Genomic DNA, 26931 nt, shown 5'->3' on the forward strand with positions numbered 1-26931 from the left:
AATCCAGTGGAATGCACATGCTACTATGGTCTAGTTGGGTAAGAGACAACATTCATTGATGCTGATAATTTCTTTTCTCTTTTTTTCTTTGGCTTGGCTTCGCAGACGAAGATTTATGGAGGGGGTAAAAGTCCACGTCAGCTGCAGGCTCATTTGTGGCTGACGAGTCTGATGTGGGACAGGCAGACACAGTTGCAGTGGCTGCAGGGGAAAATTGGTTGGTTGGGGTTGGATGTTGGGTTTTTCCTCCTTTGCCTTTTGTCAGTGAGGTGGGCTCTGCGGTCTTCTTCAAAGGAGGTTGCTGCCTGCCAAACTGTGAGGTGCCAAGATGCACGGTTTGAGGCGATATCAGCCCACTGGTGGTGGTCAATGTGGCAGGCACCAAGAGATTTCTTTAGGCAGTCCTTGTACCTTTTCTTTGGTGCACCTCTGTCACGGTGGCCAGTGGAGAGCTCGCCATATAACACGATCTTGGGAAGGCGATGGTCCTCCATTCTGGAGACGTGACCCACCCAGCGCAGCTGGATCTTCAGCAGCGTGGACTCGATGCTGTCGACCTCTGCCATCTTGAGTACTTCGACGTTAGGGATGAAAGCGCTCCAATGGATGTTGAGGATGGAGCGGAGACAACGCTGGTGGAAGCGTTCTAGGAGCCGTAGGTGATGCCGGTAGAGGACCCATGATTCGGAGCCGAACAGGAGTGTGGGTATGACAACGGCTCTGTATACACTTATCTTTGTGAGGTTTTTCAGTTGGTTGTTTTTCCAGACTCTTTTGTGTAGTCTTCCAAAGGCGCTATTTGCCTTGGCGAGTCTGTTGTCTATCTCATTGTCGATCCTTGCATCTGATGAAATGGTGCAGCCGAGATAGGTAAACTGGTTGACCGTTTTGAGTTTTGTGTGCCCGATGGAGATGTGGGGGGGCTGGTAGTCATGGTGGGGAGCTGGCTGATGGAGGACCTCAGATAATTTAAGTGAAACAGAAATGGCTATAAAACATAGGCTTCTTCGGATGCATCCTATGTGCAAAATCTTGAGTTGTTTTTGTCACTCATTTACATCCTCATTTGATAATAGATACAGGAGAACTTTTAATGCAGAATCTGACCATTTACAAATCCCTGTGGTTCAGTGTTTGATGTTTGCTTTTTCCAATCACACCAGCTCCACCTTGCACTCTTTCTGACTCGTAGAGTAAATGACAGGTTAAGATTGAGGGACAATTGCTCCCACTTTTATTTTCTTGCGTACCTCTTGACTTCAATGGTTAATTTCAAATATATTGTGCATTTTATACAAAGAACAATTTGTATTCCCTGGATATTTGTGGGCCAGAAGACAGATATTTGACTCAGCAAATCCATGGTAATTTAAAAAGCAGCATCCTATTTAACTAATGCCTTGTAGATTACATACACCAAGTGCTCATTCAAGTACTGTACTTTCTAAATATAGTGGTGATTATTTCTGCCTCTACCTTTATTTGATGCTCTCAAACTAAGACTTGCACCCTCCTCTGGGTAAATGAAGTACTTTTCAACTCCTGCACTAATCTTACCGAATCTCTTTAAGGTCTGCTCTCTGCTGAGAAAATGTAGTGTACTATCATTCTGTCTTTGTCTCCCTTAATGTTATGGTCAGTAATGCCTATCAATATCTTTTTTCCCCCTTGTGCGTGTTGAATGGAACGCCCACCTGTTTCTGACCTTTTGCCTTGTTTGAGGCAGCTGTACGTACTTCTGACCCCAAAAATGGACCATGAATTTTGGAGGAAACAATTCAATTTGGTCATTCTTTGAGATTTTCTTCTGTACAGGCCCATTAATGGAGAATTTTTGGCTGGAGTCTTCATACTCTGTTTCTGTAATTGGAATAAAAGAGAAAGCATCAATGTCAGAAATGAGATATGCAAGTAAAAAATTCGCAGCCCCTCAGTCAGCACCTAAAGAAGAAAAAGCAGCATTGCACAGGAAACTGAATCCCTTTACCTAATGGATCTGCTATAAATATTCTTTTTTTTTGTTTGATTTGATTTATAACTATCTCGGAATTAGATAAGGGTGCAGAGTGCTTCAGGTAAACTGAATGAGTCAAATGACATAAAATCCATACACATCCTTCTACCTCCATTAACATTGGGTATTCCTCAGGGATCCATCTGTACCCCAATCCATCTTTGAGATGTGTAACCCTTCCTGCTTCTTTATAACAGTGACCTGCACATGCATCTTTCTCCTCAAAAAGTACCCCGATAACCCTGATGTGTGCACATTTCTGGGAGAGGTAACTTCTCTCACTAAAAGGAGAATACAACTTTTTTTTGCTGTGTGATTATCATTTGCCCTGTCTCTGTTTATCTGGGATCTATCAATCTCCCTAAAAAAAATCTTAAAATAATGGCAATTTATCATGCCAGTTCTAAACAGTAGCAGCAAACATTGGGTTTCCTGCATTTGATATACCCTTCATACTCACCTCATGTTATAGCCCATAGCAGACCAGCCCAACACATGCAACACTTATTTAGAAATTCAGGAGTAGGTTCATGATATGGAGGAGGGGAGTGCAAGCACTGCTGTGCAAAATTTCTGATGCAAAGTCCACAGATTGTTCAACAGGCTTAAACTTGTACACACCAGTCTTGGTATCTTTGCTGGTTTAATATGTGACTGACCCCAAAGGGGCTGGCTCAAGTTTTTTTTCAGGCTGTTGATTGACAGCCAGCAGGTGGGGTGAGTTTCCCAGGTTGTCCCCTGCAATAGGCCGGTGGGAGTGCAGCCAGTGTAGTGGTTGTAAGGGTCTGAGTTCCCAGATAGGAATGGTGGAACAGTGCACAAAAGGGCTCTCATGTCAGGAGATGTTGAAGAGATGAGTCCCCACTGTGAACATCTGTACTTTTGGGAGTTTTGCTTTTGTGGTATTGTGTAATTACACCACTAGGTCACCAGGGGTCATCCTGGTGACCTTGTATATAAAGCAGTTCAGAGCTACAGTCCAGCCTTCCAGGTTTGTCTTGCAGAGAGACAAGACCTCTTAGCTTTAATAAACTAATGTACACTGTCTTACACTCGCACTGCTGGTGTGGTTATTGTCAGTACAGCTTTAACTTCTGGAAAGCAGCAAAAATGCAATAATGTGAAGGTGAAATCGCAAAAGAGTGAAGAGAAAGGTGGGCAATACTGGGACAAGTAACAAGGTGGGACTGGAAGAGGCTTTGCGCAGGGGAACTTGGCCTGCATTTATTGAGGAGTTAATAAAGTAGGCTGAGAGCTGTCTATATGGACTTGAAGGCATTTGATAAAGCCCTGTTTGGTAGGCTTGTCCAGAAAGTTAAGGCACATGTAGGATTTGAAGGGGATTTTAGCCAATTTTTTTTTTACATAGATGGTTGACATATGGAGCACACTTCAGAGGGAGTGCTTGTGCATGAATCACAAAAAGTTAGGTTGCAGGTGCAGCAGGTTATTAAGAAGGCAAATGGAATGTTGGCCTTCATCGCTAGAGGAATTGAATTCAGGAGTAGGGAGGTAATGTTGCAACTGTATAAGGTACTGGCGAGACCGCACCTGGAATACTGTGTCCAGTTCTGGTCTCCATATTTGAGGAAGGAAGTACTGGCTTCAGAGACGGTCCAGAGGAGGTTTACTAGGTTGATCCCTGGGATGAAGGGGTTGACTTATGATGAAAGATTAAATTGTCTAGGATTGTATTCGCTTGAGTTCAGAAGAATGAGAGGAGATCTTATAGAAACATATAGGATTATGAAGGGCATGGATAGGATAGATGTAGGAAGGTTTTTTGAGCTGGCCGGGGAAACTAAAACCAGAGGACACAGTCTCAAGATTCGGGGGAGTAGATTTAGGACAGATGAGGAAAAATAGTTTTTCCCAGAGTGTAGTGAATGTTTGGAATTCTCTATCCAGGGAAGTGGTTGAGGCTGCTTCATTAAACATATTTAAAATTCGGTTAGATACATTTTTACATGATAGAGGAATTAGGGGTTAAGGGGAGAAGGCAGGTAGATGGAGTTGGGTCATAAATTAGATTAGCCATGACCTTATTGAATGGTGGAGCAGGCTCGATGGGCCATTTATGGCCTACTCCTGTTCCTACTTCCTATGTTTAAACCCCCCTATAATTATTTTGATGTTTACTTTCTGACAAATAGAAAAATATTTCCAGCTGTTAACTCGTAGTCTACTTCCCAACAAATGTTTGGGGGTCTGAATATAATTGCTACTAGGGTCCTTTTACCCTTGCCATTTCATTTTTGAATATTTTATATTTGCTTTTTCCAAGGTTCTCACAAATCCAAAACAACCCTTGCCTTTCTTAACTCAACCCATAATGATTCTACCTCTTCTGACCCTCTGTCCCTTCTTTCTAGTGACTTAATATCATTGCTTACCATCAGGGCCACACCACCCCCTCTACCTACCTGAATATCTTTCCTATACATAATGTACCCTTGGATATTCAACTCCCAATTACATCCATAATTAAGCCATGTCTTGGTGATGGCCACAATGTCATTTAATCTGGAAGGCAAACTGTGGGTGCGCATAGAAGATCCACAGACAGCTGTGTGACACCGGCAACACACGATACACATGTGGCAAGAGATCAAGACTACAACAAATAATGTCAACCTTGCGAGTTGAAGACAATGATGCCTCCCTTCCAAACATTTTCTTTGTACGGTTTGATGAGAAGAACAGGATGATGCTGAAGAAAGCTGTGTCCCCTGATGAATGGTCCTCATGCATAGGCTCAGCTGAGGTGAGAAGAACCCTATACAAGGTGGATCCTCACAAGGCAGCAGAACCAGACAACATACCTTGTTGAGTACAGAAGGACTGTGCAGTCCAATTGATGGAGATCTTCATGGACATCTTCAACACCTCACTGCAGCAGTGCATTGTACCCAAGAGGGTGACAATAACAGACCTTGATGTGGCATTGACCTCCACCATAATGAAATGCTTCAAGTGCCTGGTGATGGAACGCATCAAAACACTCCTCCCAGTAATGCTGGACCTATTTCAATTCATCTGCAAGAAACCATCCCACAGACGATCCTTCATTCCATCTTGACCCACCTGGAGAATTATGCCTCATACGCCAGGCTGCTGTTCACCAACTTCAGCTCGGCGTCTAACACCATCATTCCCCAGAGACTGGTGGAGAAGCTGTCCTTGCTGAGATTCAACACACCTCTCTGCAACTGGATTCTGGACTTCTTAATGAAAGACCACAATCTGACTTGGTCAGTAGCGGAACATCGAGCACTGTATCGCTGTCCATTGGCAGATGACAGAGCTGTGTCTTCAGCCCACTCGTTTTCATGCTACTGACCCACAACTGCATCATCAGATCCACTCCAGCAGTGTCATCAAATTTGCAGCTGACACTACTGGAGTTGGCCTCATCAGCAACAACGAGTCACATTACAGAGAAAAGATGTAAAATCTCATGATATGGTGCAAGAGTAGCAACCCAAGTCTTGAGATAAATCTAAGGAGATGATTGTGGTCTTCAGGAGGGCCAGGAATGACCATTCTCCACTGCACAATGTAGTGTAGAGAGCACAATATTCCTTGGAGTTCACTTAACTCGTGAACTATCTGTAGCATGAATAAAAGCTCTCACGACTGGAGGGAGAACATATGCTTTTATTAGATTATAACGGAGGGTAGCATCTTCAGAGGGGCTCAGGGTTTAGGCAGGAAACCAGGGTTTAAAAATGGGTAGATGGGGGTGGAGCTGGGAGGTGGAGCCAGCCATCAGTATAGCACACCACCAGTGAATCTCAGTTCACTGCATTCACCTCTTCCTGCAGAATTTAGGGTCTGTGGATGAAGACAGAACATTCAGGAAAATAAAATTTAAAACAATATACAATTATTTACAAATTGAAGCAGTCTGAAGATCCTGGTGGAGTGCCTAAGCACAGGAGGGCCTTGGGCTCCTTGAGTCTCCTGGCCCCTTTGTGGGGGAAAAGTGGCATGCAGGATCTTTGACTCTACAGTGGAGGGGATGCATTTTCCTCCTGAACTGAATTCCCTGAGGCCCCGACTGGGGGTGGCGTGAATGAACTCTGAGGCTCGCAGGGCACTTGAGGCAGTAGACCCTCTGTTCCGGCAGGTGCCAGGTCCCTGATGGAGACTGTGTCCTCCCTGCTATCTGGGTACTCCACATAGGTGTATGTGGGGTTGGCATGGAGCAATTTCACCCTTTCCATCAGGGAGTTGGTCTTGCTTCTCCTTGGGCATTTCCTGAGAAGGACTGGATCAGGAGTTATAAGCCAGATTGGGAGTGTCGTTCGTGATGTTGTTCTTCTTTTGAAATCGTTGGTCGCAGTACATAATAGTGACCGGATGGTCTGGAGTGCCATAGGAAGGATTCCTGCCAGCATGAGTCTGGAAGGCCTCTTGACTTCAGGACCAGTTTGATAGCCTTCTAGACTGTGGCATTTTCCTTTTCAACCTGCCCATTCCCCCAGGGGTTGTAGCTAGTAGTCCTGCTGGATGCGATGCCCCTTGCCAGCAGGTACTGACATAGCTCATCACTCATAAAGGATGATCCCTGTTCGCTATGAATATAGCTGCAATACCCAAACAGGGTGAAAATGGAATCTAGGGCCTTTATGACTGATGAAGTGGATGTGTCTGGACATGGAATGGCAAACGAGAAGCGGGAGTACTAGTCAATGATGGAGAGGAAGAAAGTGTTCCCGTTCATGGAGGGGAGAGGTCCCTTAAAATCTACATTGAGCTGTTCAAAGGGCCTGGATGAATAGATGAGGTCCGCCTTCATGGGGCAGTAGAAGTGCAGCTTGCGCTCTGTGCAGACTTGGTCATTTCCCTGACATTTTCCATGGAGTAGGGCGGATTGCGCACCTTGACAAAACAGGCATGCGGGTAACCCCTGGATGGCAGAGGTCATTATGCAGAGACCACAGTTGGCTGGTGTGTGCAGAGGCACAGCTTTACTGGATAAGCAATCTGGAGGGTTACTAAGGGCTCCTGGCCAATAGACAATGTCATAATTGTAGGTGAGGAGCCCAATCTTCCACCTAGCAATCTTGTTATTTTTAGATTTTTCCCCTCTTGACATTGTTAAACATGAATGTGATAGAGTGCTGGTCATTGAGGAGTGTTAATTTCCTACCAGCAAGGTAGTGTCTCCAGTGCCTCATGGCTTCTACAATGGCTTGAGCCTCCTATTCCACAGAGGGGTTCTGGAGCTCGTGGCCTTGCAATGGGTGGGAGGGGGAGGAAGGGGAGGGTGAAATGCAACTGACCTGCCCACCTGGTTGAGGGTAGTAGCCAGGGCGACATCCGAAGTGTCGCTTTCCACTTGGAAAGGTACATTCTCGTCCACTGCGTATATGGCGTCCTTCGCAATGTGGTTCCAAAGGTCGTTAAAAGCTGTTTGGGCTTCAGCCGAGATGGGGAAATAGTGGCTTTTAAGAGAGGGCTAACCTTATCAGTGTATTGACGGATCCACTGAGTGTAATGAGGAAAAACCCCAGGCATCTCCTCAAAGCTTTTGTGGTCCTAGGGATGGGGAGCTCTAACAGGGGATGCATCCTATCGGGATCGGGGCCATTGGTGCCATTCGCCACCATGTAGCCCCCAAGGATACCTATAAATTAGTCCTGAACACTCACTTGCTAGAGTTATAAGTGAGGTTCAAGGCTTTTGCCACATGGAGAAATCTCTGGAGGTTGGTGTCATGGCCTTCCAAGATATGGCCACAGATGGTGACCTTATCAAGGTAGGGGAAGGTAACACCTTCAACGCATACTCATCCAAGGTCTGGCCACAGATGGTGACATTATCAATGTAGGGGAAGGTAGCTTTCAACCCATACTCATCCACCATTCTGTCTGGTGATATGTAATTACACCAGTAGGTCACCAGGGGTCATCCCAGTGACCTTGTATATAAAGCAGTCCAGAGCTACAGTCTAGCCTTCCAGGTTCGTCTTGCAGAGAGACAAGACCTCTTAGTGTACATATTGGTTTATTAAAGCTGTCTTATGCTCTCACTGTTGGTGTGGTTATTGTCAGTACACTGTCCATCTGCCTCTGGAAGATGTAAATCCAGTTAGTGATACTGAAAGGGATCCTTTGGATTTGATAGAGGGGACTGTTAGCCTCAGAATGGATTGGCAGTTGGTGATGAGCAGCTTTCAGGTCAATGGTTAAATAGACCCTATACTGCGCAATATCATTCACTATGTCCAAAATTCGAAGGAGGGGGTATGAGTTCAGAAGTGTGTACCAATTAATAGTTTGGCTCTTGTCAATTACTAGCCTGGACTTGTTTTCCCCTTTTACCAGCACTTGTGATCTCCACAGGTTGGTGCTAGGTTCAATGATACCTTCATCAAGCAGACAATGTGTCTCAGACTGTCTGAAGTCTCGGTCTGCTGTGCTGTATCTCTTGCTCTTGGTAGCAATAGGTTTGCAGTCAGAGGACATACTCAGGAAGAGAGGTGGGGGTGGGGGTCGATATTCAGTGTGGAGAAGTTGCATGTGGGTTCTGATTTTAGAGGCCCTCTGTTCTGAACCATTCTGGGTAGAGGGACCAGAATACTCCAAGATCATGCTTTTAAGATGGCACAGGAAGTCCAGACCCAACAACAATAGAGCACACAATTCATCAAGTACATACAGGCATAACTTACAAAATTCCCCCCTTAAAACGACAAACGTTGTTGAATACATGTAGAATGCAAATGAGATGCAGGGAATATGAAATAATTGGAAGGATACATCTTTAGGTTGTATACTTGCACAATCCAAGAGACTGTCGATTAGACATTTAGTGGAAGGTCTTTTTACCTTCAGTCACTATGGAGTTGCTGAGCAGGTGAGGTCTGTCCTGATCTAGAACCATCGAGGCTAGGAGCCCAGACACACCATACTCCTCACTCGAGTGGCCCCACTGTCCTGGGTTGCCTGTGGGTAAGATGGCGTCAAGCTCGTGGTGCGTCAAGATGGCTGCTGAGCCTTTTTTGTACCGTTTCCTCACTGCCAACCTACATCGGTGTGTAGTGCAGCAAGTGGGTTTGGGTGAATTTGGGGCAGTCGGCTGGGGTTTGATCCAGGAGTGGTGCAGGCTGCAGATTTCCCCAGGCTTCCCCTTACTTGGCAAACCCTTGCCCAATGTCCTTTCTTGCCACAGCTGGAGCACCCCGAGTCTTTAGCTGGGCTGGGCAATGAGATTGGGGATGCTCGCTCGCTTCAAGGTTACCATTCTTGAGCTTGGCCTATTCCAGCGATTTGGCCAGTTCAGCGTGGGTAGCCAGGTCCTCTTGCCTGATGTGTACCTTGAGTGGATCCCTGAGACTAGTGTCCTGGATCTGCTTCATACTTGCATTTCTTGGCAAGCGTCCAGATCCAGCAGGAAGTCATCGATGGTCTCTCCTGGCCTTTGGTGACGTTGAGCAAGCCATTGCCTCACTAGGACCTCATTTTGCAACTTCAGGTACCGAGTCTTCAACACCTCGATCGCTGCACCATATGTAGTGCAGTCCCTGATGACTGCATACCCTTTCATTCCTACCCTTGAAATGAGTGTGGACCTCCTGAGTTCATCAGTGTGGAAGATGTCTCTGGTAGAGTTCAGGTAGGCCTGAAAGCAGTCTAGCCAGTACATGAACTCCTCAGCCACCTCGGGGGACAGGGGGTCTATCAGGAGCATGCCTGGCTTGAATAGCACTTCCATCATTTAGGGAATAAGCTAATAAAATTGTAGAGTGAATAAAAGCTCTCACGACTGGAGGGAGAACATGCACTTTTTATTAGCTTATAACTGAGGGTAGGGTCTTGGTGATCTTCAGAGGAGTTCAAGGTTTAGGCAGAAATCTGTGTAGATGGAGGGGGAGCCAGCCATCAGTATAACATACACTACCATGGGCATACAAAATCTCTTGACTTGTCAAGAAGGCACACTTCCTGAGAAGACTGAAGTGGGCAAGGCTACTGGCCACCATCATGTCAACCTTCCATAGGAGCTCTATCAAGAGCATTCTGGCCAGCTGCATCACAGTGTGGTAGAGTTGCTGCAGAGAAATGGATTGGAGGTCAATCCATGGGATCATAATAGTAGCAAAGAGGATTGCTGGAGTCTCCTTCTCTCCTCCCCCCCCCCCCCCCCCCCACCCCTGCCTCTCCACCCTGCCACGTGATCTACCAGGATCATTTTCTGAAGAGTGTGAAAACTCCTTGAGGACCACTTCTATCCTGCACACCACACCTTTCAATTTTCCCACCAGGAAAGAGATACAGGAGTATCAAAGCCAGCACCACCAGGCTGAGAAACAACTTCTTCCCATGGGCAGTAAGACTGCTGAACGACCAAAGGAACTGTTCATGCTAACCATCCGAGACTCACATATACATGAAACAATATTTATTTGTATAGATGAAATATTTGTCCTGCATATGTATTGTTGTCCATATGTGTGTCTTATCTGGTGGTGAGTCTGCATGTTTTGTACTGAGGACTGGAGAATGCTGTTTTGTTGGGTTGTACTTGTACAATTAATGATAATAAACTTGACTCTAAGAAAGCACACCACTGTCTATTTGTTAGGAGTCTAAGGAAATTTTGCATGTCCCTCTTGTCCCTCAACAAGTTTTTGAGGTGCACCTCAGAAGCATAATTGCTGATGTCATCACAGCTGGTAGGGGAGCAAACCAGCTCAAGAGCATAATAACCCAGAGAAGGTCGTTGATGCAATTAAGAAAATAATGCAAACTTCTCTCCACTCTTATAGATTCCATCCCTTTCTGCCTGAGAAAGGCAGTCAACAAACTGAAGGACACATCACAACCTGGACACACTCTTCTCCATCCTCCCACCAGGGAGAAGGCTTAAAATGTGAATGCACTCACCAGGTTCCTGAATGAACCCGACAACAGTGCTATCACACTGAACTTGATGCTAATCTATCTTCCTTTTCAATGTCGCCCTGTCCTTGGTAAATTGTGCTCTATGCACAGCTGTAGGAATGCTGGAGATAACCTGCTGGTCTGCTCACAGAAGAACTCTTCTCAATGTGCTGGGTATTTTGTGACAAATAAACTAAACTGAGGAGGTAGTGTATGGAGAGAATCAACTGGGTTTAATATAACTGAGTGTTTGATGGTTGGCATCAACTTGGAGGGCTGAAGGGCCTCCATCTGTGCTGTAAGTCTCTGACTCTACTACATAGCAGTAGAAGAACCATGATGGAAAAGCTCCTGAGAAACAGCACTGCTCAGTCAACAAGCTTTTGTTTACATTTCACTTTGTCTCTATCCCACTTGCGTATAGGTTTATAGGAGAAAAATATTTGATTTAATTACTATTTTAACTGATAATATTAAGAAAATTAGTCAATGCAATAGATACCAGTAAGATACTGGAGCAAAGTTGAGTCCAAAGTATTTTTTTGTTCACTTTTTATTTACTTAGCTTCAATTGAAGGGGTTGGGCATTAAGACCCAGCGAGGCCAAAGCCCAGCACCATTCAGTTCATTCACTGTTGATATTGCTGAAGAAGTGATTGGGTGTAGTGGTCTGGTCTGATAGTACTTCTCTTCCTTTCCAGTGATATTCATTCCATTTACCTGCACGATGAGCAAGAGGTTCACTGTTACCTCAATTCATGGAGAGGATGAAGCTGTTTGGACTCAAACTAATATGCCAGGAGCAAGAAAAGAAGGCAGCTTTTCAAATGGAAATGAGGCAGCCGAGCCGGCTGAGTACAGAAACGAGGTTCCAAAAGCAGGTAGGAGAGATCTCATCCGAGTGGAGCACAGTGAGTACATAATTCTCTGAACTGACTTCAATGTCAACCTCCAGCAGCCATGAGAAAAATAACTGAAACCTTCAATTCAGCTGCAAGGAGTATGAAGCAAAGTAATTGATTGAATTGAGCAGTATCAAATAGAATGCTGGATTCTAAAAGCACAGCTGGCAATATGAAACTCTCTCCTCAATGCACTGTTTAAATCGCATTCCGTTTACACTGAGGTAAAAGAAATTTTGGGCATGTTTGGGGAAAAAAAATAACTGCCCACTAAATATAAGCCGATGTCTCAAGATGCTTGGGTGATTCTGTGTAAAGAAATGGTTTTATGCTGTGTAAATCCGTGTCATAGACATGTACTGTTGACTGTGACTTGATGTTCTGTGGCAGTGATGAACCTTCACAATTTTATGAAGTAATTCCAGTTGGCCTTCCTAGCTCAATTTTAGGCAAGAAGTAATAATGTAAAGCAAAGATGCTTTTGAATAATTGTGGCTCCTATTCGTGTGGCGGTACTTAAAGTTAATGTGCATGCTGTTGTTGGTCATTTTATATTTAAAAAAAAAATCTAATGGATTGTGGGAAGCAGAACAGGCTCATATTCATATCAGATTCTAGCAAATGTTTATTGTTAATTATGAAACAAGAGTTGCATGGGATGAGAAATCTACTTATTGGTGGTCAGGAAAAATCACTTTTCGAGAAGGGTCAGAAATATTTTACAATCTAAACTTGGCATTTCCTTCAGTACCCTAAATCAATGTCATTATCTTCAGTGGAATTATGCTTTAAGAAATTGTGATGGATTTGGTGTATTCATAATCGAACATTCCCATTTGCTAACCAGGGAATGTCTTGTTCTGTGACTGCTGGTTTATGCCTGTAATGTTAGGCATGCAAGCAATGTTCTACAAGGTTAAAACTGAAACACTATTAACAATACAAGCAAGGTTTCAAGTATCAACTCCAGCTCCTATCTCTTGCAAGGTTATTGGTTCAGACACTGACTCCCACTACATGGAATATACATCTGAGGTGACAATCTTCATAACATTATGACTGTGTTTCTTTTTTTCCTGAAGTATTTAATTTCCTCCAAATTAAAATTACATTATTGGAGTAAGATTTCTTTGGTGTGCAATGTACATGGGATTGAAAGTCTTTTTAAACTGGTTTTTGATTTTATTTCACATGATGAACAAGAGGATTAAATCTTTATCAGTGTCTTTATCTAAATAATTTTAGCAGATACCAGTTACACTAACAATTTGTTTATGGTGGATGTAGTTTCCAGAAATTTTCTAATGAATATGGTAGATTCATGGTGTCAACTCCATTATTTGGGAAAATTGCACCACGATGTGATTTGTTCCTCATTCCATGGCCAGAAACCTACTGGCTGGAAGGCAGATGACTGGGAATAGGAAAGGTCCAGTCATGAAGCTCCAACCTTCATGAATATCAGGCTAGGGCTAATGGACCAGGTGCTCACTTCCTGCCATTTGGTTTCATGTGGTTATAAGAAGCACATGAATTAGAGCCTCAAATGTATAATGATGCTTGCACCATCCTGACTGACAACACACTATGAAGAGGAATTCTTCCTCGTTTGATGTAAATGTTGTGCAGGTAATTACTGGAAGCTCTCTGTGGAACTTTCCAGCAATTTCCCCATGAAAAGGTCCTTAAGTAAGGACAGCACAGTTAGCACAACACTGTTGCAGCACCAGTGATCAGCACTGGGGCTCAAATCCCATCCTGTATGTAAGGAGTTTGTATGTTCTCTGTGTCTGTGTGGATTTCCTTCGGGTGCTCTAGTTTCCTCCCATCATTCAAAACCTACCCAGGGTTGTTGGTTAATTGGATGTAATTGGACAGCACGGGCCCATGGGCTGAAAGGGTCTGTTACTGTGCTGTATGTCTGAATTAAAAACACCTATGTATGGAGTCCTAAATTGAGCTAGTTACATTTTGTAATTGCAGTTGACATAGTATTTGGAGTTCAGTTGAGGAAATTTCCCCAATACATTTGAGTCCATTTGAAAAACCTCTGAGGGATCTGTGTCCCTATTCATTTAAGTGAGAGGAACGGCTGCAAGGCACCAAGGAAAGTGCAAGATCATTTACATTTAAAACAAAATTGGTTCATCATTTGTTAATTGTTTCAAAGCATTCTTAATTTGTTTAATTATTTCAATATTTAATAATTAAAAAGGAATTATTTATACTTTTGGTGTCTGGAATGTTTCTGATGGTCCAAAAACTGTTGACAACTTTTAACAGGTGGTTGAGCCAAGAAGGATATTTTGCAAGCTGTCCAAACTTTGTGGTGTGGGAATGGCTTGCTGTGTTTTCTCTACATGGTGCTCTATTTTCTTCTATGATGGAAGGAAAGTTGGGCCTTTTAGATCATTTGTAGAAACTTTTGAAGAAGAAACACTTGTCTCTGGTCACGGGGAGAGAATAGAATTGAAAGTCCACAAAAAAAACACAATCACACAATAAGATTCAGTACAATCTGATGGCATACCTGCAATAATTACTGAAGTTGTCCAACCATTTTTTTTGCAAGCTTCCATACAAGAAAACCACAGGTTGGAATTGAGTTAAAATGGTTGTTAATGTTTCATTATATTAAATTTTCCTCTGATTCCATTTCCATTGAATTTCCATTTCCATTGAAATTCAGTCTCAATTTTATTAAGACTCCTGAATTATTTCCATGTTATGCATGAGGTAAAGGCCAAGAATTTAGTCATCTGAAATTTTGTGACATCTCAAATGAGTAATAGGATCAAACCAAGCTTGAAACACAATTCTGATTCTACAGAGGAATTTTTTTAATCTCACAGTTCCATGGATATAATGCATCTAGCATGTTACTGCACTGATCTCTTCTATGGACCGAGTTACATAAAGTTAATAACTCTCATTGTGGACTGTCTGGAGGAAAGTGAGCCTGAAGAGCAGGAACTGGCCCCAAACTTGAATAGTTTACAGGGGCCCCCTCACAACCGCTCTGCAGCAAGTCAGGCAATGCCTGAAGCATCTGAGGGTGCATGCCCATCACCCTTCTTCACTAAGTCTCCCCATTGCATCCATCTGGTTCTTGTGGAATTGACTTACAATATGCTTTCTACTGCATCCAGATGCAGTCCACTCATGGTGACTCAGTCAGTGGAGATCTCACTCAAACACAAGTGCTGTTGCTGGATCTGAGTTGACTTAGTGCAATGACTTGTCATCATGGAATGGCTTCATTGACTGGCATTAGCAAAGTGACCTTTAAGTATTGTTAGGTCTGCTTTGTTCATGAATGAGTGAGACAAACACCAGACTGAGTCGAAATCAGGGTTCTTTGTTCTTTATTACCGGATTGTAACACTTGCGACTAACAATGTTAGTCGGAGAATGCATTCTGCCGTTATCAGCAAAATGGTGATTTTTTATACCCTTGGATACATGCTTAGAACATCATCATATCATTACTTGTCCAATGACTAAAACTGTTGCTATCCTTTCCCTGCTAGCTTCCTGCCTCTCAATCCATCAATGTCTCTCTTATCTTGTAAGTACAAGGATGCATTCACATCTTGTTACAGCCCTGTACAGGGTAACTCCTTACACATTCCCATCTCATGATGTTTTACCTTACAGTATCTAAAATGAGAAGGGCACAAGGGAGGTAAGGGAGACATGTTTGTAATATCCATATTTTGTTAAGCTTAAGAAATAGTGAACTGGGATATAAAGGGAAAGGTTCCATTATGTAATACTACATTTAGAATGTAACTTGGATGAACTTCTTTGACTTTTGCCTACCATAAGGCAGACAAAGTGTCACCACTTTGTCCAGCACCTCTCACAGAAACCTATAGCACCTGGTGTTCCAAAGTGGTCTCCCCTCCAAGTACTGACCAGGCTTAGCTTCTGAGAGTGTGGAGCATCAGCATACCATCTGCCCCAATGAGTTCTGATCTTCTGACTCCTTGATGACAGTTCATCAGCACCAGATAATTAGAGACCAGCTAAGTTCCTCACACATTTCTGTGTTTTTATGACAATCACAGCATCTGTCTACTTTCATGTTTCAGCAGATGATTAAACCTGTAATCACCAGACAGTTTCTGGCATTGAAGACTAGTTTCTCCTGCAAGAAGCTGGAAAGTATCTTTTGGAATGTTTGCATATTATGGAGAGTGTGTCAAGTGTGAATGTTGGAATAGTGGAGTGTGTGTAAACATAGTAATTGTTGATAGACAGAAACTTCTGTTTTCAATAATAATCAACATTTTCCAGCTTCTGGTGTTTTTTTGATTCTTCCCCCTTCCCGTCACTCATCCCAGGATCACCTGACATGTACCCAATCTCATCCATCATGTCTGTGCTGCCATCTTCATTGCCTGTGCTTCCCAAGCTGCACAATGATTTCCAATAGACATCAAATTCAGTCCTCAGCACTTTAAGATGAGCAATTATTACAGAAAATCAACCAATCCTGGTTTTACCTCAAGCAGGATTTGTGAAATAATATGGTTAACGTTTTCTCAAAGAGGAGGGCTTCTTGATAAAGGCTTGTTGAGCAAGATCCTGCCTAAGGTATGCACACATGACTCACACCAGCAACACCAAAGCAACTGCACCATGTTTTCACACACCATTTCTAAGACAACATTAGCTGAAGTAAAATCTACAAATATTTTATAAGCATTTAAAATTGAACAATTTAGAAATCCATGGAGTCTGAAAGTCTGCTGTAAACAAACTTTTCAACAGCTCTGGTGCAGACTGCTCAATCACATGGTAAAATATCAATAACCAAATTCCATGAATGAATTATGGGAGGCTCCAACATCTTGACCTATTGAAGCACTCAGTGCTAGCAGAGAACCTTGTTCAAAAATGTAAGAAATGTTATCTCCTACTCCACAATATCAATACACAGATAAAATCTTTGTATTGCCAGGAATGAAATGTCTAGAGAATGGCACTTTGAGATTACAATGAGATACTGCAATGTTTGATTTCATTACCTATCCAGTATGTCAGTCTCATACATTTAACTTTTCAGCTAACAAGCAAATAGTCCTCTAATTATTGGTTGTTCAGATCCCTTCTGCTGATATTTTCCCTTGAAAGCCTCACTGCCTCAATGGATGGCTTTAATGTTCCAGTATGTGTCTTACATGTTGATAGTGATTTGCTTAATCTCTGCCACAAGGCAGACTCGACCAGACTGGTTAACTCTGGGAAAATTTACTTTCTGTCGTAGTACTGTGGTGTAATTTAGATTGATGGAAGCTTAAGCATGCAATATGAACTGAATGGGAATCTTGGCTCAGAGAGGCAATAATAAATAAATTAATGAGAAAGCTGTCAATAGAAATCATCTCTTTTTATAAGACTTTGGAACAAATTAGGCTGTTCAGCCCTATGCCATGGCTGATGTATTTTTCCTTGACCTCATTCTCCTTTGATGCCCTTACTAATCAATAACCTGTCAACCAACACTTCAAATATACTGAATGACTTGCCTCTACAGCCATGCCACTGTATTACGTAGATTTACTCATCTCTGTTCTAAAGGGACACTCTTTTATTCTGATGTTGTGCCTTTGGTCCGAAACTTTCCCACTACAAGACCTCCATTTACGTAGCTTTAACCATATTAGATTTCAAACAAGATCTCTTTAACTTTTTCCATATTGTATGACCCAAAATTCGAGTGAAATGCAGTTTTTCTTGCAGGAGGAATCATTCTATGCATAAACCATTGCCCTTGTCTCCCTTAGTGTCTTATTGACCACGTTCCTTCTTGATTTACCTCTTGGTTTCTCTTTGTGGTTTGTGTCACATAATTTCTGTTTGTCTAATTGTCTTTGTTTCTATACTGGACTGAAATAAAGTGAAGGTTTGAGAGATTAAATCAGTGAGACTAGGGAAAATAGTCAGAGCAGTGGGCGGGGATACTGATAAAGAAGCAAAGAGAGAGAGAATGAATGTTGGAAATGTTCATTAGATCAGGCAGGCTTGTATATTTTCTCCCATTCTCTCTACTTCTCCTTCCCTCTCCCTGAATAAGAATCAGCAAACAATCATGGCAAACGTGCATTAATTTTGGGACACAGAGGAAAATAATGGCCATCTAAAATGAGCATTAGACTGAAGGGAGACATTGATACTTTGGCAAAAAAGAGCAATATCCTTGAGGACTGGGAGGGTTTTGGAAATGTGTGAAGGATGGCTAGAAAATGATGGTAGAACAAAATAAAAACTGAGAATCAATAAGAGTTAGAAAAAAGTTTCTGAAGTTGTGTAATGTGGAGAATGACAACATTAAATAAGCAAATTGTGGATAAAAACATCAGAGAATTCAGAGAGATCTTTATTGTGATGGTGGTCCCAATAGGCCACTGGTTATAGAAGAGCTCCCTTGGAGTGTAAGGTGACCAATTTATCCCTGTCATTCAAGAATGTTGGGAGAGAGAAAAATGGATCTATATACCAGTCAGCATTATATCAGAATGGGGGAAATTCTGGAATTGTTATTACGGACTGGGTGCCAGTGCAGTTAGAAATCAGAGCACAATTATGAAGAGATGATGTAGATTTAAGGAAGGGAAATGTGTTTGACAAACCTGTCAGAGTATTTTGTGGCTGCCACAAACTGTGTAGATAAGTGGACCACTGGTTTACAGGATTTAATGAGCTATTCACTATTTGTAAATACATTTGCCATAGTTCCCAATAATCTATGCTCCATATATTCCCATGAACTGTCCTCAGATACTTACACCTACACACGTGTCAACTTACAGTTGCCAATGAGCCTTCCAATCATGTGTGGGATGTGGGAAGAAACCAAAGCATACAAAAAACTACACAGACTGCACCCAAAGTCGTGAGTTAATGGAGATCAATGCAGTGGAGAGGCAGTAGTTTCACTGGAAGCACCAATCACTTGTCTATTTTTTCCAGGCAAAGTTGAATCAAATTTTCCAATTCTGTGGATTAACATATCAGATCATCATACAAATGTGGCGAAACCACTATTGTACATATTTGTCATATGTAAATAACATGACTTTCCAGGTTGACCCTGCTCTCTGGCTGGCTTGTGACTCCTCCCCTTCCCCATAAAGGTTGTCATGCCACAAGCCTGTCCCCCGTTCTAGTCCAGGTCAGTGTGCGCGACCAATGCAGGGATGCTGTCCATCTCGGACAAATAAAAGCCTTCTGTTTCGGCAACTTTCAGTCTTTGTGTATTTGATCAAATGGGATGTCTGTACAAATTTCTTTGAATTTTTGGAAATATTCTGGAAGATGCCATCTTCACTGGATTGAAAAATTGTAGGTCTGTGAACTTTATGGTCATTATTGAAAGATGTCTGTTCTACAGTAAATTCGAATCAGAAAAAAAACTGATTCAGTTAATTCTCCAGGAATAAGAGCTCCAAAGCACTCTTCCTAATCCCAAAGCTTTGTGCGTAATAGGTTTTAATCTGGCCTTTTAATTGTTGGTGTATACATGAAAGAAAAGTGATGTATCTTAAATAATGTAATTTGCAAGATTCAAAGCTGCAATCCACTTCAAACAGAACGAGAAGTTATGTAACTGAAAAATTATGACACCTTCAGATTGCTGAGATGTACACCTTTTTCAAAAATAGCAAGTACTTGAGATTCCACTGTTTCTCCCAGCATGGTTCCAGGTGCAGTCTTGCACTAGAAGCCCATGTCCAAGCACTTTACACAGCCCAGTATAGTGTAATGTAATGAAGGCCCTCCAAGTATAAAGGTAAAGGCTCCATTATTGTCATAATACTACATATAGGATGTAACATGCATGAAATTCTTTGTTTTTTGTCTCCCGTAAGGCAGAGTCACCACTTTGTCCAGCGCCCCTCGCAGAAACCTACAGTACCTGGTGTTCCTAGGCGATCTCCCCTCCAAGTACTGATGAGTCCTGCTTAGTCTCCAAGATCAGACAATCTCCGGTGCATCAAGGCTATTGGTATAAGTGGCTGGTAGCACTCACAGAAGGTGAGGCTATCAATAAATTTGATGCTTATCAACAGACAAAACACTTGGGAACAATTGAGTACCAAAGTAGGAGTAAGCCAATTACATTTATTAACAATGAAAGTTCAGCAAAGGATATTTAGATCCAATGAAATGTTTTCCAATGAATGACCAATAGGATTCCTCCTATCCAACTTGGGGACACCTGAAAGATACTTGGAAGACACCACAGATGGCTTAAGCTCATGTTGACTAGCAGGACTTTAATAAGGAAAGGTAGGACTATTAGGAAAACTGGGACCCAACACAATGTATCATGCATTGCTAAGACACATCTGAGATGTTAATGGTTTACAATTGTTCAGAACTATGGCTATATAACTGTTGCCAGGGAAACTAAATTTCAGAAACCTAACCAGAATTTATTGTCATGAACATGAAATTTGTTAAGAAGAGAAAGTAAGGTAGTATTTGTGGTTCATTGTCTGTTCAGAAATCTGATGGCTAAGGGGAAGAAGCTTTTTTGTATGCTGCTGGGTGTTCATCTTCAGGTTCTTGTACCTAATTCCTGATGGTAACAGTGTGAGGAGGGCATGGTCTTGGCAGTATCCTTAAGATACTGCCTCTTGTAGATGTTCTCGATGGAGTGATGCCCATGATGGCATTGGCTGAGTTCACGGTTCTGTTATCCTCTCCTGTGCGTTGGCATCTCCATGTCAGACTGATGAACTGCTCAGAATGTTCTCCATCATCTACTTGTAGAAATTTGCAAGAGTCTTTGGTGACATACCAAATCTTCTCAAACTCCTCCAGTTATAGCCACTGTTGAGCTTTCTTCATGATTGCATCGACATGGAGGCCCCAGGACAGATCCTCAGAAATGTAAACACCCAGACATTTTAAATTCTTGATCCTTTCCACTGCTGACCCTTCAATGCCAGCAAGTTCCTTTCCTCCTGATTTCCCCCTCCTGAAGTTGACAATCTGCTCCTTAAATTTGCAAATATTGAGTGCAAGGTTGTTGTTGTGACACCACTCAACTAGCTGATCTATTCCCCACTTGTATGCTGCTTCTGCCATCTGTGATTCCGTCAATGACCATGGTAGAATCAGTAAGTTTGTAGATGGCAGTCAAATTATGCCTAGCATGTAGTCATGGCTGTCAAGCAATGGACCAAGCATGCATCCTTAAGGTTCACCTGTGTTGATTGATAGTAAGGAGTTGTTTCCGATTTGTACTGACTATGGTCTTGCAATGAGTAAGTGAAGGATCCAATTGGAGAGGAGGGTGCAGCGGCCAAAGTTTTGGAGTTTGTTGACTAGTACTGAGTGTATGATGGTATTGAAATCTGAGCTGTAGTTGATAGAGTAGCCTGATGTATGTGTTGCTATTGTCCAGGTGATCCTGAGCTGAGTGGATCTGCTGTGGAGCGATAGGCAAATTGCAGTGGGTCCAGATCTTGGGAATGAGTTGATTCTGGCCATGACCAACCTATTAAAGCACTTCATCGCAGTCGGCTACTGGTCAATAGTGAGTGCTACTGGTCAATAGTCATTGAGGCAGCTCTGGTGGCTCAGATGGCATAGTTGTTGTTTGCTAATTTTAAAACCATTGGGTGTGAGGACAGCACTGGGTGGTGCCATGAGAGGGGCTGATGCCAAAATGACTGTCGATAAATGTTTGGTGCAGTTTCAGCAGAAATTTTTTATTTTTAATAAAAAATCCCTGTAGTTAGTTATAATATTTTTCATAAGCCCAGTTTGCATGTATTAACATACGTGCAAGGCTAAAACTGTGCTAATTTACTTTTTGAACCTTCTCATTCACTCTGTTCAGAGCTGCCATTATTACCCAATTACAATGATACTTTGAATCACATGGTTTTGTCTGCACGTGCTACAAGCAAGCGCTGTTGTTTTTGTTGCTGCTGGTGTTTTAAAGTTGCTGCTTTTGTCAAATTTTCTTGTGTTCTAACTACAATATTGGGGTAATTAGTATTTGTGAACCTATATCAATAATTTGAGAATTTAGTAATTAAAGGAAAAGGATTAACTTTATTTGGGGGGGGGGGGGTGTGGAGTGATTCCATGAGTTACAGCACTGGGTGAAACCGACCCTAGTGATGCCACTGTTTAAAACCTTACATTTCATCAATAGATCTTTCAATTTAAAATCAGGAAATGCTGGGAACATTCAGCATGTTGGGAAGAATCTATGGAGAGAGAAACAGTTCAGGTCACCAAGGGTTCAGAAACAGCGTAAACAGCAATAGTTGAATCATTAATCATGACAGTAGTTCAAAATAAAAGTGGAACCACTGGTTCTAATTGAAAATCTTCATTCAGTCAGATTCAAAGATTGGGTGATATTTGTTCTTCTTGCAAGATATTAGCAGGAAAAAGGATATCTGCACAAATATTTCAGGGATTCGCTGATGAACAATTCTATGAATTAAATCTTTCAAAATGAATGTTAGGTTGGAATACTGAAAATAAAAGGTGTTTCTTCATAATAGAGGTATGAGAAGTTAAGCAAGGACATATTCTGTTGTGAGCCTCCATGGAGGACGTCTAGAATTCTCCACTCTAGAGGTCTGTGGAGTTTCGATCACTGGAGGCTTTTTTTTTAAAAAGATGAGGGAACTGAGATCTGTGGGGAACTGACACAGCAGAGGAGTTGAGGGAAGAAGAGCAGATCAGCCCAGATAATATTGAATGGGAGGACAGGCTGGAAGGGGCCGAGAACCCCCACACTCTGTTCTTGAGTTCACTACAATCCTGTCAAGTCAGATTTGGACTTGGGAATCTGGCTTCATTCACATTCCAGCCACGGGCTCTCCGAATTCATGTAACTGAAGGAAAAATTAATTGTGATTGGATTTTATTTATTGTTCCAAATCAAACATCCTGAAACTGCTCTTAACTCAAGTGGCACAATACATAGTTATTGTTTCAGCTCAATGACTTTCTATCAATGACTTTCTATCTTAATGGTTAAGAAGTAATATTGAAAATGTTTGGATTAATTATGGAAGAATTTAAAGCTGAATGAAGAAACCAAAAGATCAAAGGAAGGGCCAAGGATAAAGTGTGAAGACCAAGTGGCTAAAGGAATGATAAGGAAAGGCAAAAAGCAGGTTGAACTTGGAAAACAGATGGTAGTGTAAACAGCAAAAGCATCACCAAACACTATCAAAAAACATATCCATTTAGTTCTCTAATAGACCTTGAGTTTCTGTTTGCCTGTTATTTTAAGTCTACATCCCACTTGCACTTTTACTCCTCTGCCCTCAACCTTCCGTTCATCTTCAATAAAACCTTGAGGAACAGCCCCCCCCCCCCCCCCTCAACTGCCCCATTAATTGGTCACTACAGTGTTCTGATTTCAGATCACTTTCACTTTAAGAAGCAATAATTCAGGTATTGCCACTTACACCAACATCTGACCCAAATTTTGTTTTCTGTTTATGCTTTCTAATCACTCCTGTCTTGCATCCTTTCACTGGTCTTGTATTCGAACCTTGTTATTTGTATTTTATCTGTCTCGGTTCTTGCTGAAAATGATTACAGTCCAACATTTTTCAGATGTGATGCAAGATCCTGAAGGTTGACTTGGTTTCTCTCTCCACACATGCTGTCTGATCTGTTTTAATTCTGATTTCAACAGTAATTGGTCTATTGCCGAAGGGGTTAATTGCTCCATTGATTTGCTGGTTCCTTGCTTAGCCACACTCTGTATGATGCACACCAATGTCTTTCCAATATTTTTATTGAAATTGAGTTCCACATTGAAAAAACAGAGTACATAAGAATAGATATTAAAAGTCAATAAATAATACATTACATTTGGATCACACCAGTTCACGGTATCCCGCATTCTAAATTTTAAAAAAATTACAATAATAAAGATATAAACCCATGACCAAAAACAAAGCTATTTGACTACAGGAAAAAAAGAATTCCTTATCAAAGGGCTAAATTACTGTATGTTGGGCACTACCAGTTGCCCTAATAATCACAAGGACAAAGACTGAGGGGAACAATCGGTTTTCTTCTACAGAAGACTTGAGCTGGCCTAGATCCAAACTAGGAAAGTGCAGGGAAGGGAGAGGTGGCCTGACCTTTATGGCCAGGGACCTGGGGAGGAGTCCAGGTGAGAGTGTCATCAGGGGGCAGGCCAGCCTGAGTCAATTAGCGCACACAATCCATACCATTACACTTTATTAGTCAATACTTCTGTATTTGTATCAAATCAGAGATTCTGAAAATAATTTGTAAAAGGTCCTGTCTCTACTTTCTGAGGAGATTTAGCCTGGTGTCAAATGTTCCATCAAACTTTTACAGGTGCACTGGCTGACTGATCACAGCCTAGTTTGGTCATTTGAGTGCCCAGGAGCACAGAATGCTGCAGAGAGTAGCAAATATAGCCAAGATCATCCCTAAGCTCAGGTGGCTATCCAACTGCTCCCAGGTTTTTGAACATCTCCTTATTGCATTCACCCTTAACTACTCTGACACCACCAACAGGTTGTCATGCACAATGGTAATTGTGAAACTTCATTATCTTTTATATTATCTTTTTTCCAATTATTCTTGCAACACCACCTCCTGTTTTACACAATTTCTCCTGACAATTGAGTGGAAAAGGAATTTCATCATTTACAAATTTGCTGATGAATCCACAGTAGTGGGCTGTATTTAAAAAAAAAAGGCAATGAATTAGCCTACAGGAGGGAGATTGAAAATCTGGCAATAACCTCCCAATTGTTGTTGTCAAAACCAAGGAGCTGATTGTAGATTTTAAAGGGAAAACCAGAGGTGATACACCGCTAGCCTACTGCAGGGGGAAATCACTGTACTTGCAGGAAGATCACTGGAGGACTGACAACACCTGGGCAGCTGTCAATCAGTTGACCTGAATGGACACAACACCTGGGCAACTGTCAACCAGTTGACCTGAATGGGCGGGCAACGCCTGGCCGGCTGTCAATCAGTTGTCCTGAATGGGCGGGCAACGCCTGGCCGGCTGTCAATCAGTTGACCTGAATGGGCGGGCAACGCCTGGCCGGCTGTCAATCAGTTGACCTGAATGGGCGGGCAACGCCTGGCCGGCTGTCAATCAGTTGACCTGAATGGGCGGGCAACGCCTGGCCGGCTGTCAATCAGTTGACCTGAATGGGCGGGCAACGCCTGGCCGGCTGTCAATCAGTTGACCTGAATGGGCGGGCAACGCCTGGCTGGCTGTCAATCAGTTGACCTGAATGGGCGGGCAACGCCTGGCCGGCTGTCAATCAGTTGACCTGAATGGGCGGGCAACGCCTGGCCGGCTGCCAATCAGTTGACCTGAATGGACAGACAACGCCTGGCCAGCTGTCAATCAGTTGACCTGAATAGACAGACAACACCTGGCCAGCTGCCAAATAGCCACCCAGAGTATAAGCTACACCCAGCTCCTCTTGAGGTCAGTCACTCGGGAGCAAGGCACAGCTGGCCACAGCAGAAACTTTAAGCTGAATAAACCCTGTTGTTTCAGTCTTTGAATCTTGTGTCTGCTCACTGTCACTACAGGGCATCACTGTATGATCCAGTGATCTTTGGGGATCAGCAGTGGAGAGGATGAGTCTCTATCTCATAGAATCTTTCCTGGACCCACCGCAAGCATATCATCATAAATAAAGCACGCCAGCACCTTTACTTCAGTTTGTGGAGGTTTAGTGAAGTGGAAGGTGTGCTAGCCAGCTCCATCATGGCCTGCTGTAGAGGCACCAATACCACTGAGCAGAAAGCCCTGCAAAAGGTAGCAGACACAGCCCAGAGCATTACAGGGAAAACTCTTCCCACTGTCTAGAAAATCTACATGGTATATTGCTGCTGGGAGACCAGCAGCAAACATTAAATATCGACCCCTCCCCCCGACATGCTCGCTGCTGCCATCAGGAAAGAGGTATCGGTGCCACAAGACTGGTACACGAGGTTTAGGAACAGTTACAACTCCTCCACCATCGAACTCCTAAATAGCAGACTGAATTAGAGATTCATTTAAGAACTCTAACTCCACACATTATTAAAGAACATTTTGTCTGTATTTGCAATCATTTTAGGAACATTTTTTCTTTCTTTACGTTTCTCTTTTTTCTATTTGTATCCTTTAAGAACAGTTTGCACTACCGATAAGTAGAAATTTTGCCTGGCAGGCTAGAAAAAGAATCTTGAGGATTTATGAGATGCTGTGTACATGCTCTGACAATAAATTTGAATTTTCTTTATTTCATTTTTTTTGCCCATGATTTGCAGTCACCATCTGGAAATTCATCTTCTAACTGAGGAAATAATTTGTCTCACTTGTATTTTTATTTGTTCCATTTGCATAAACTTAATATCATAATGTGTATGCAACTTTGGAAAATTAGTACAACATGCAATGCATAGTAAGGAAACAAATTAATTTGGTAATAATTAATTCTGTGTAATTTATTTTAATGGTTGACAAAAGTAATTCTCTTTCAAGGAAAGAAAAAAATTCTGTTCAAATACAAGTTTGTTCAATTTATTTCTCCTTTCAATAAAGGATTTAATCCTTTAATTAATCTGTTACCAAAATTTGGGAAAACCCATTTTGTTACAAAGGCAATATCGTGTACAGTATGAGCTTTGTACAGCATAATTTTAATAGTGCACAACTTGGGATATAGATAATTTGAGGTTGCAGTTAGAAAACTGCTGGGGGAACTCAACAGATTAAGGAGTGTCTGTGGGCCAACAGAAGTGTCAACATTTCAGCGCGAGACCCTGGATGGAGTTTGCACATTCTCCCTGTGACCACATCATTTCTACTTGTCCCCCAGTTTCCTCTTACATCCCAAAGATCTGTAGGTTAATTGGTCCCTAGTGCATAGATTCTGAGGGAGATGACAAGAATGTGAGAAATGCAGAACGGATGATTGACAGTACTACTTGGTGGGCCAAAGATTTCAGATTGAAGATCCTTTGTCAGTTGCCTCTGCTTCTCTTCCCACAGGTGTAGCCTGAGCTGCTGGGTATTTCCAATATTCTTGGTTTTCATTGCAACATATTTGCAACTTCAGTCCACAGCAATAGCATT

At 42.3% G+C, this 26931-nt stretch overlaps 1 protein-coding gene across 1 annotated transcript in view; it reads left to right on the top strand.

Annotated features, from left to right (window-relative positions):
- The first annotated feature begins 11554 nt into the window (after positions 1-11554).
- slc12a5a (solute carrier family 12 member 5a) overlaps positions 11555-26931 on the top strand; it is a 715472-nt gene continuing 700095 nt past the window's right edge. Inside the window, exon 1 of the mRNA XM_069884657.1 lies at positions 11555-11786. Within this exon, the coding sequence (XP_069740758.1) occupies positions 11633-11786 (154 nt within the window). The 5' untranslated portion in view covers positions 11555-11632. The remainder of the gene's footprint in view (positions 11787-26931) is intronic.

The sequence above is a fragment of the Narcine bancroftii genome, chromosome 6, assembly GCF_036971445.1.
Source record: "Narcine bancroftii isolate sNarBan1 chromosome 6, sNarBan1.hap1, whole genome shotgun sequence".
Lineage (NCBI taxonomy): Eukaryota > Metazoa > Chordata > Chondrichthyes > Torpediniformes > Narcinidae > Narcine > Narcine bancroftii.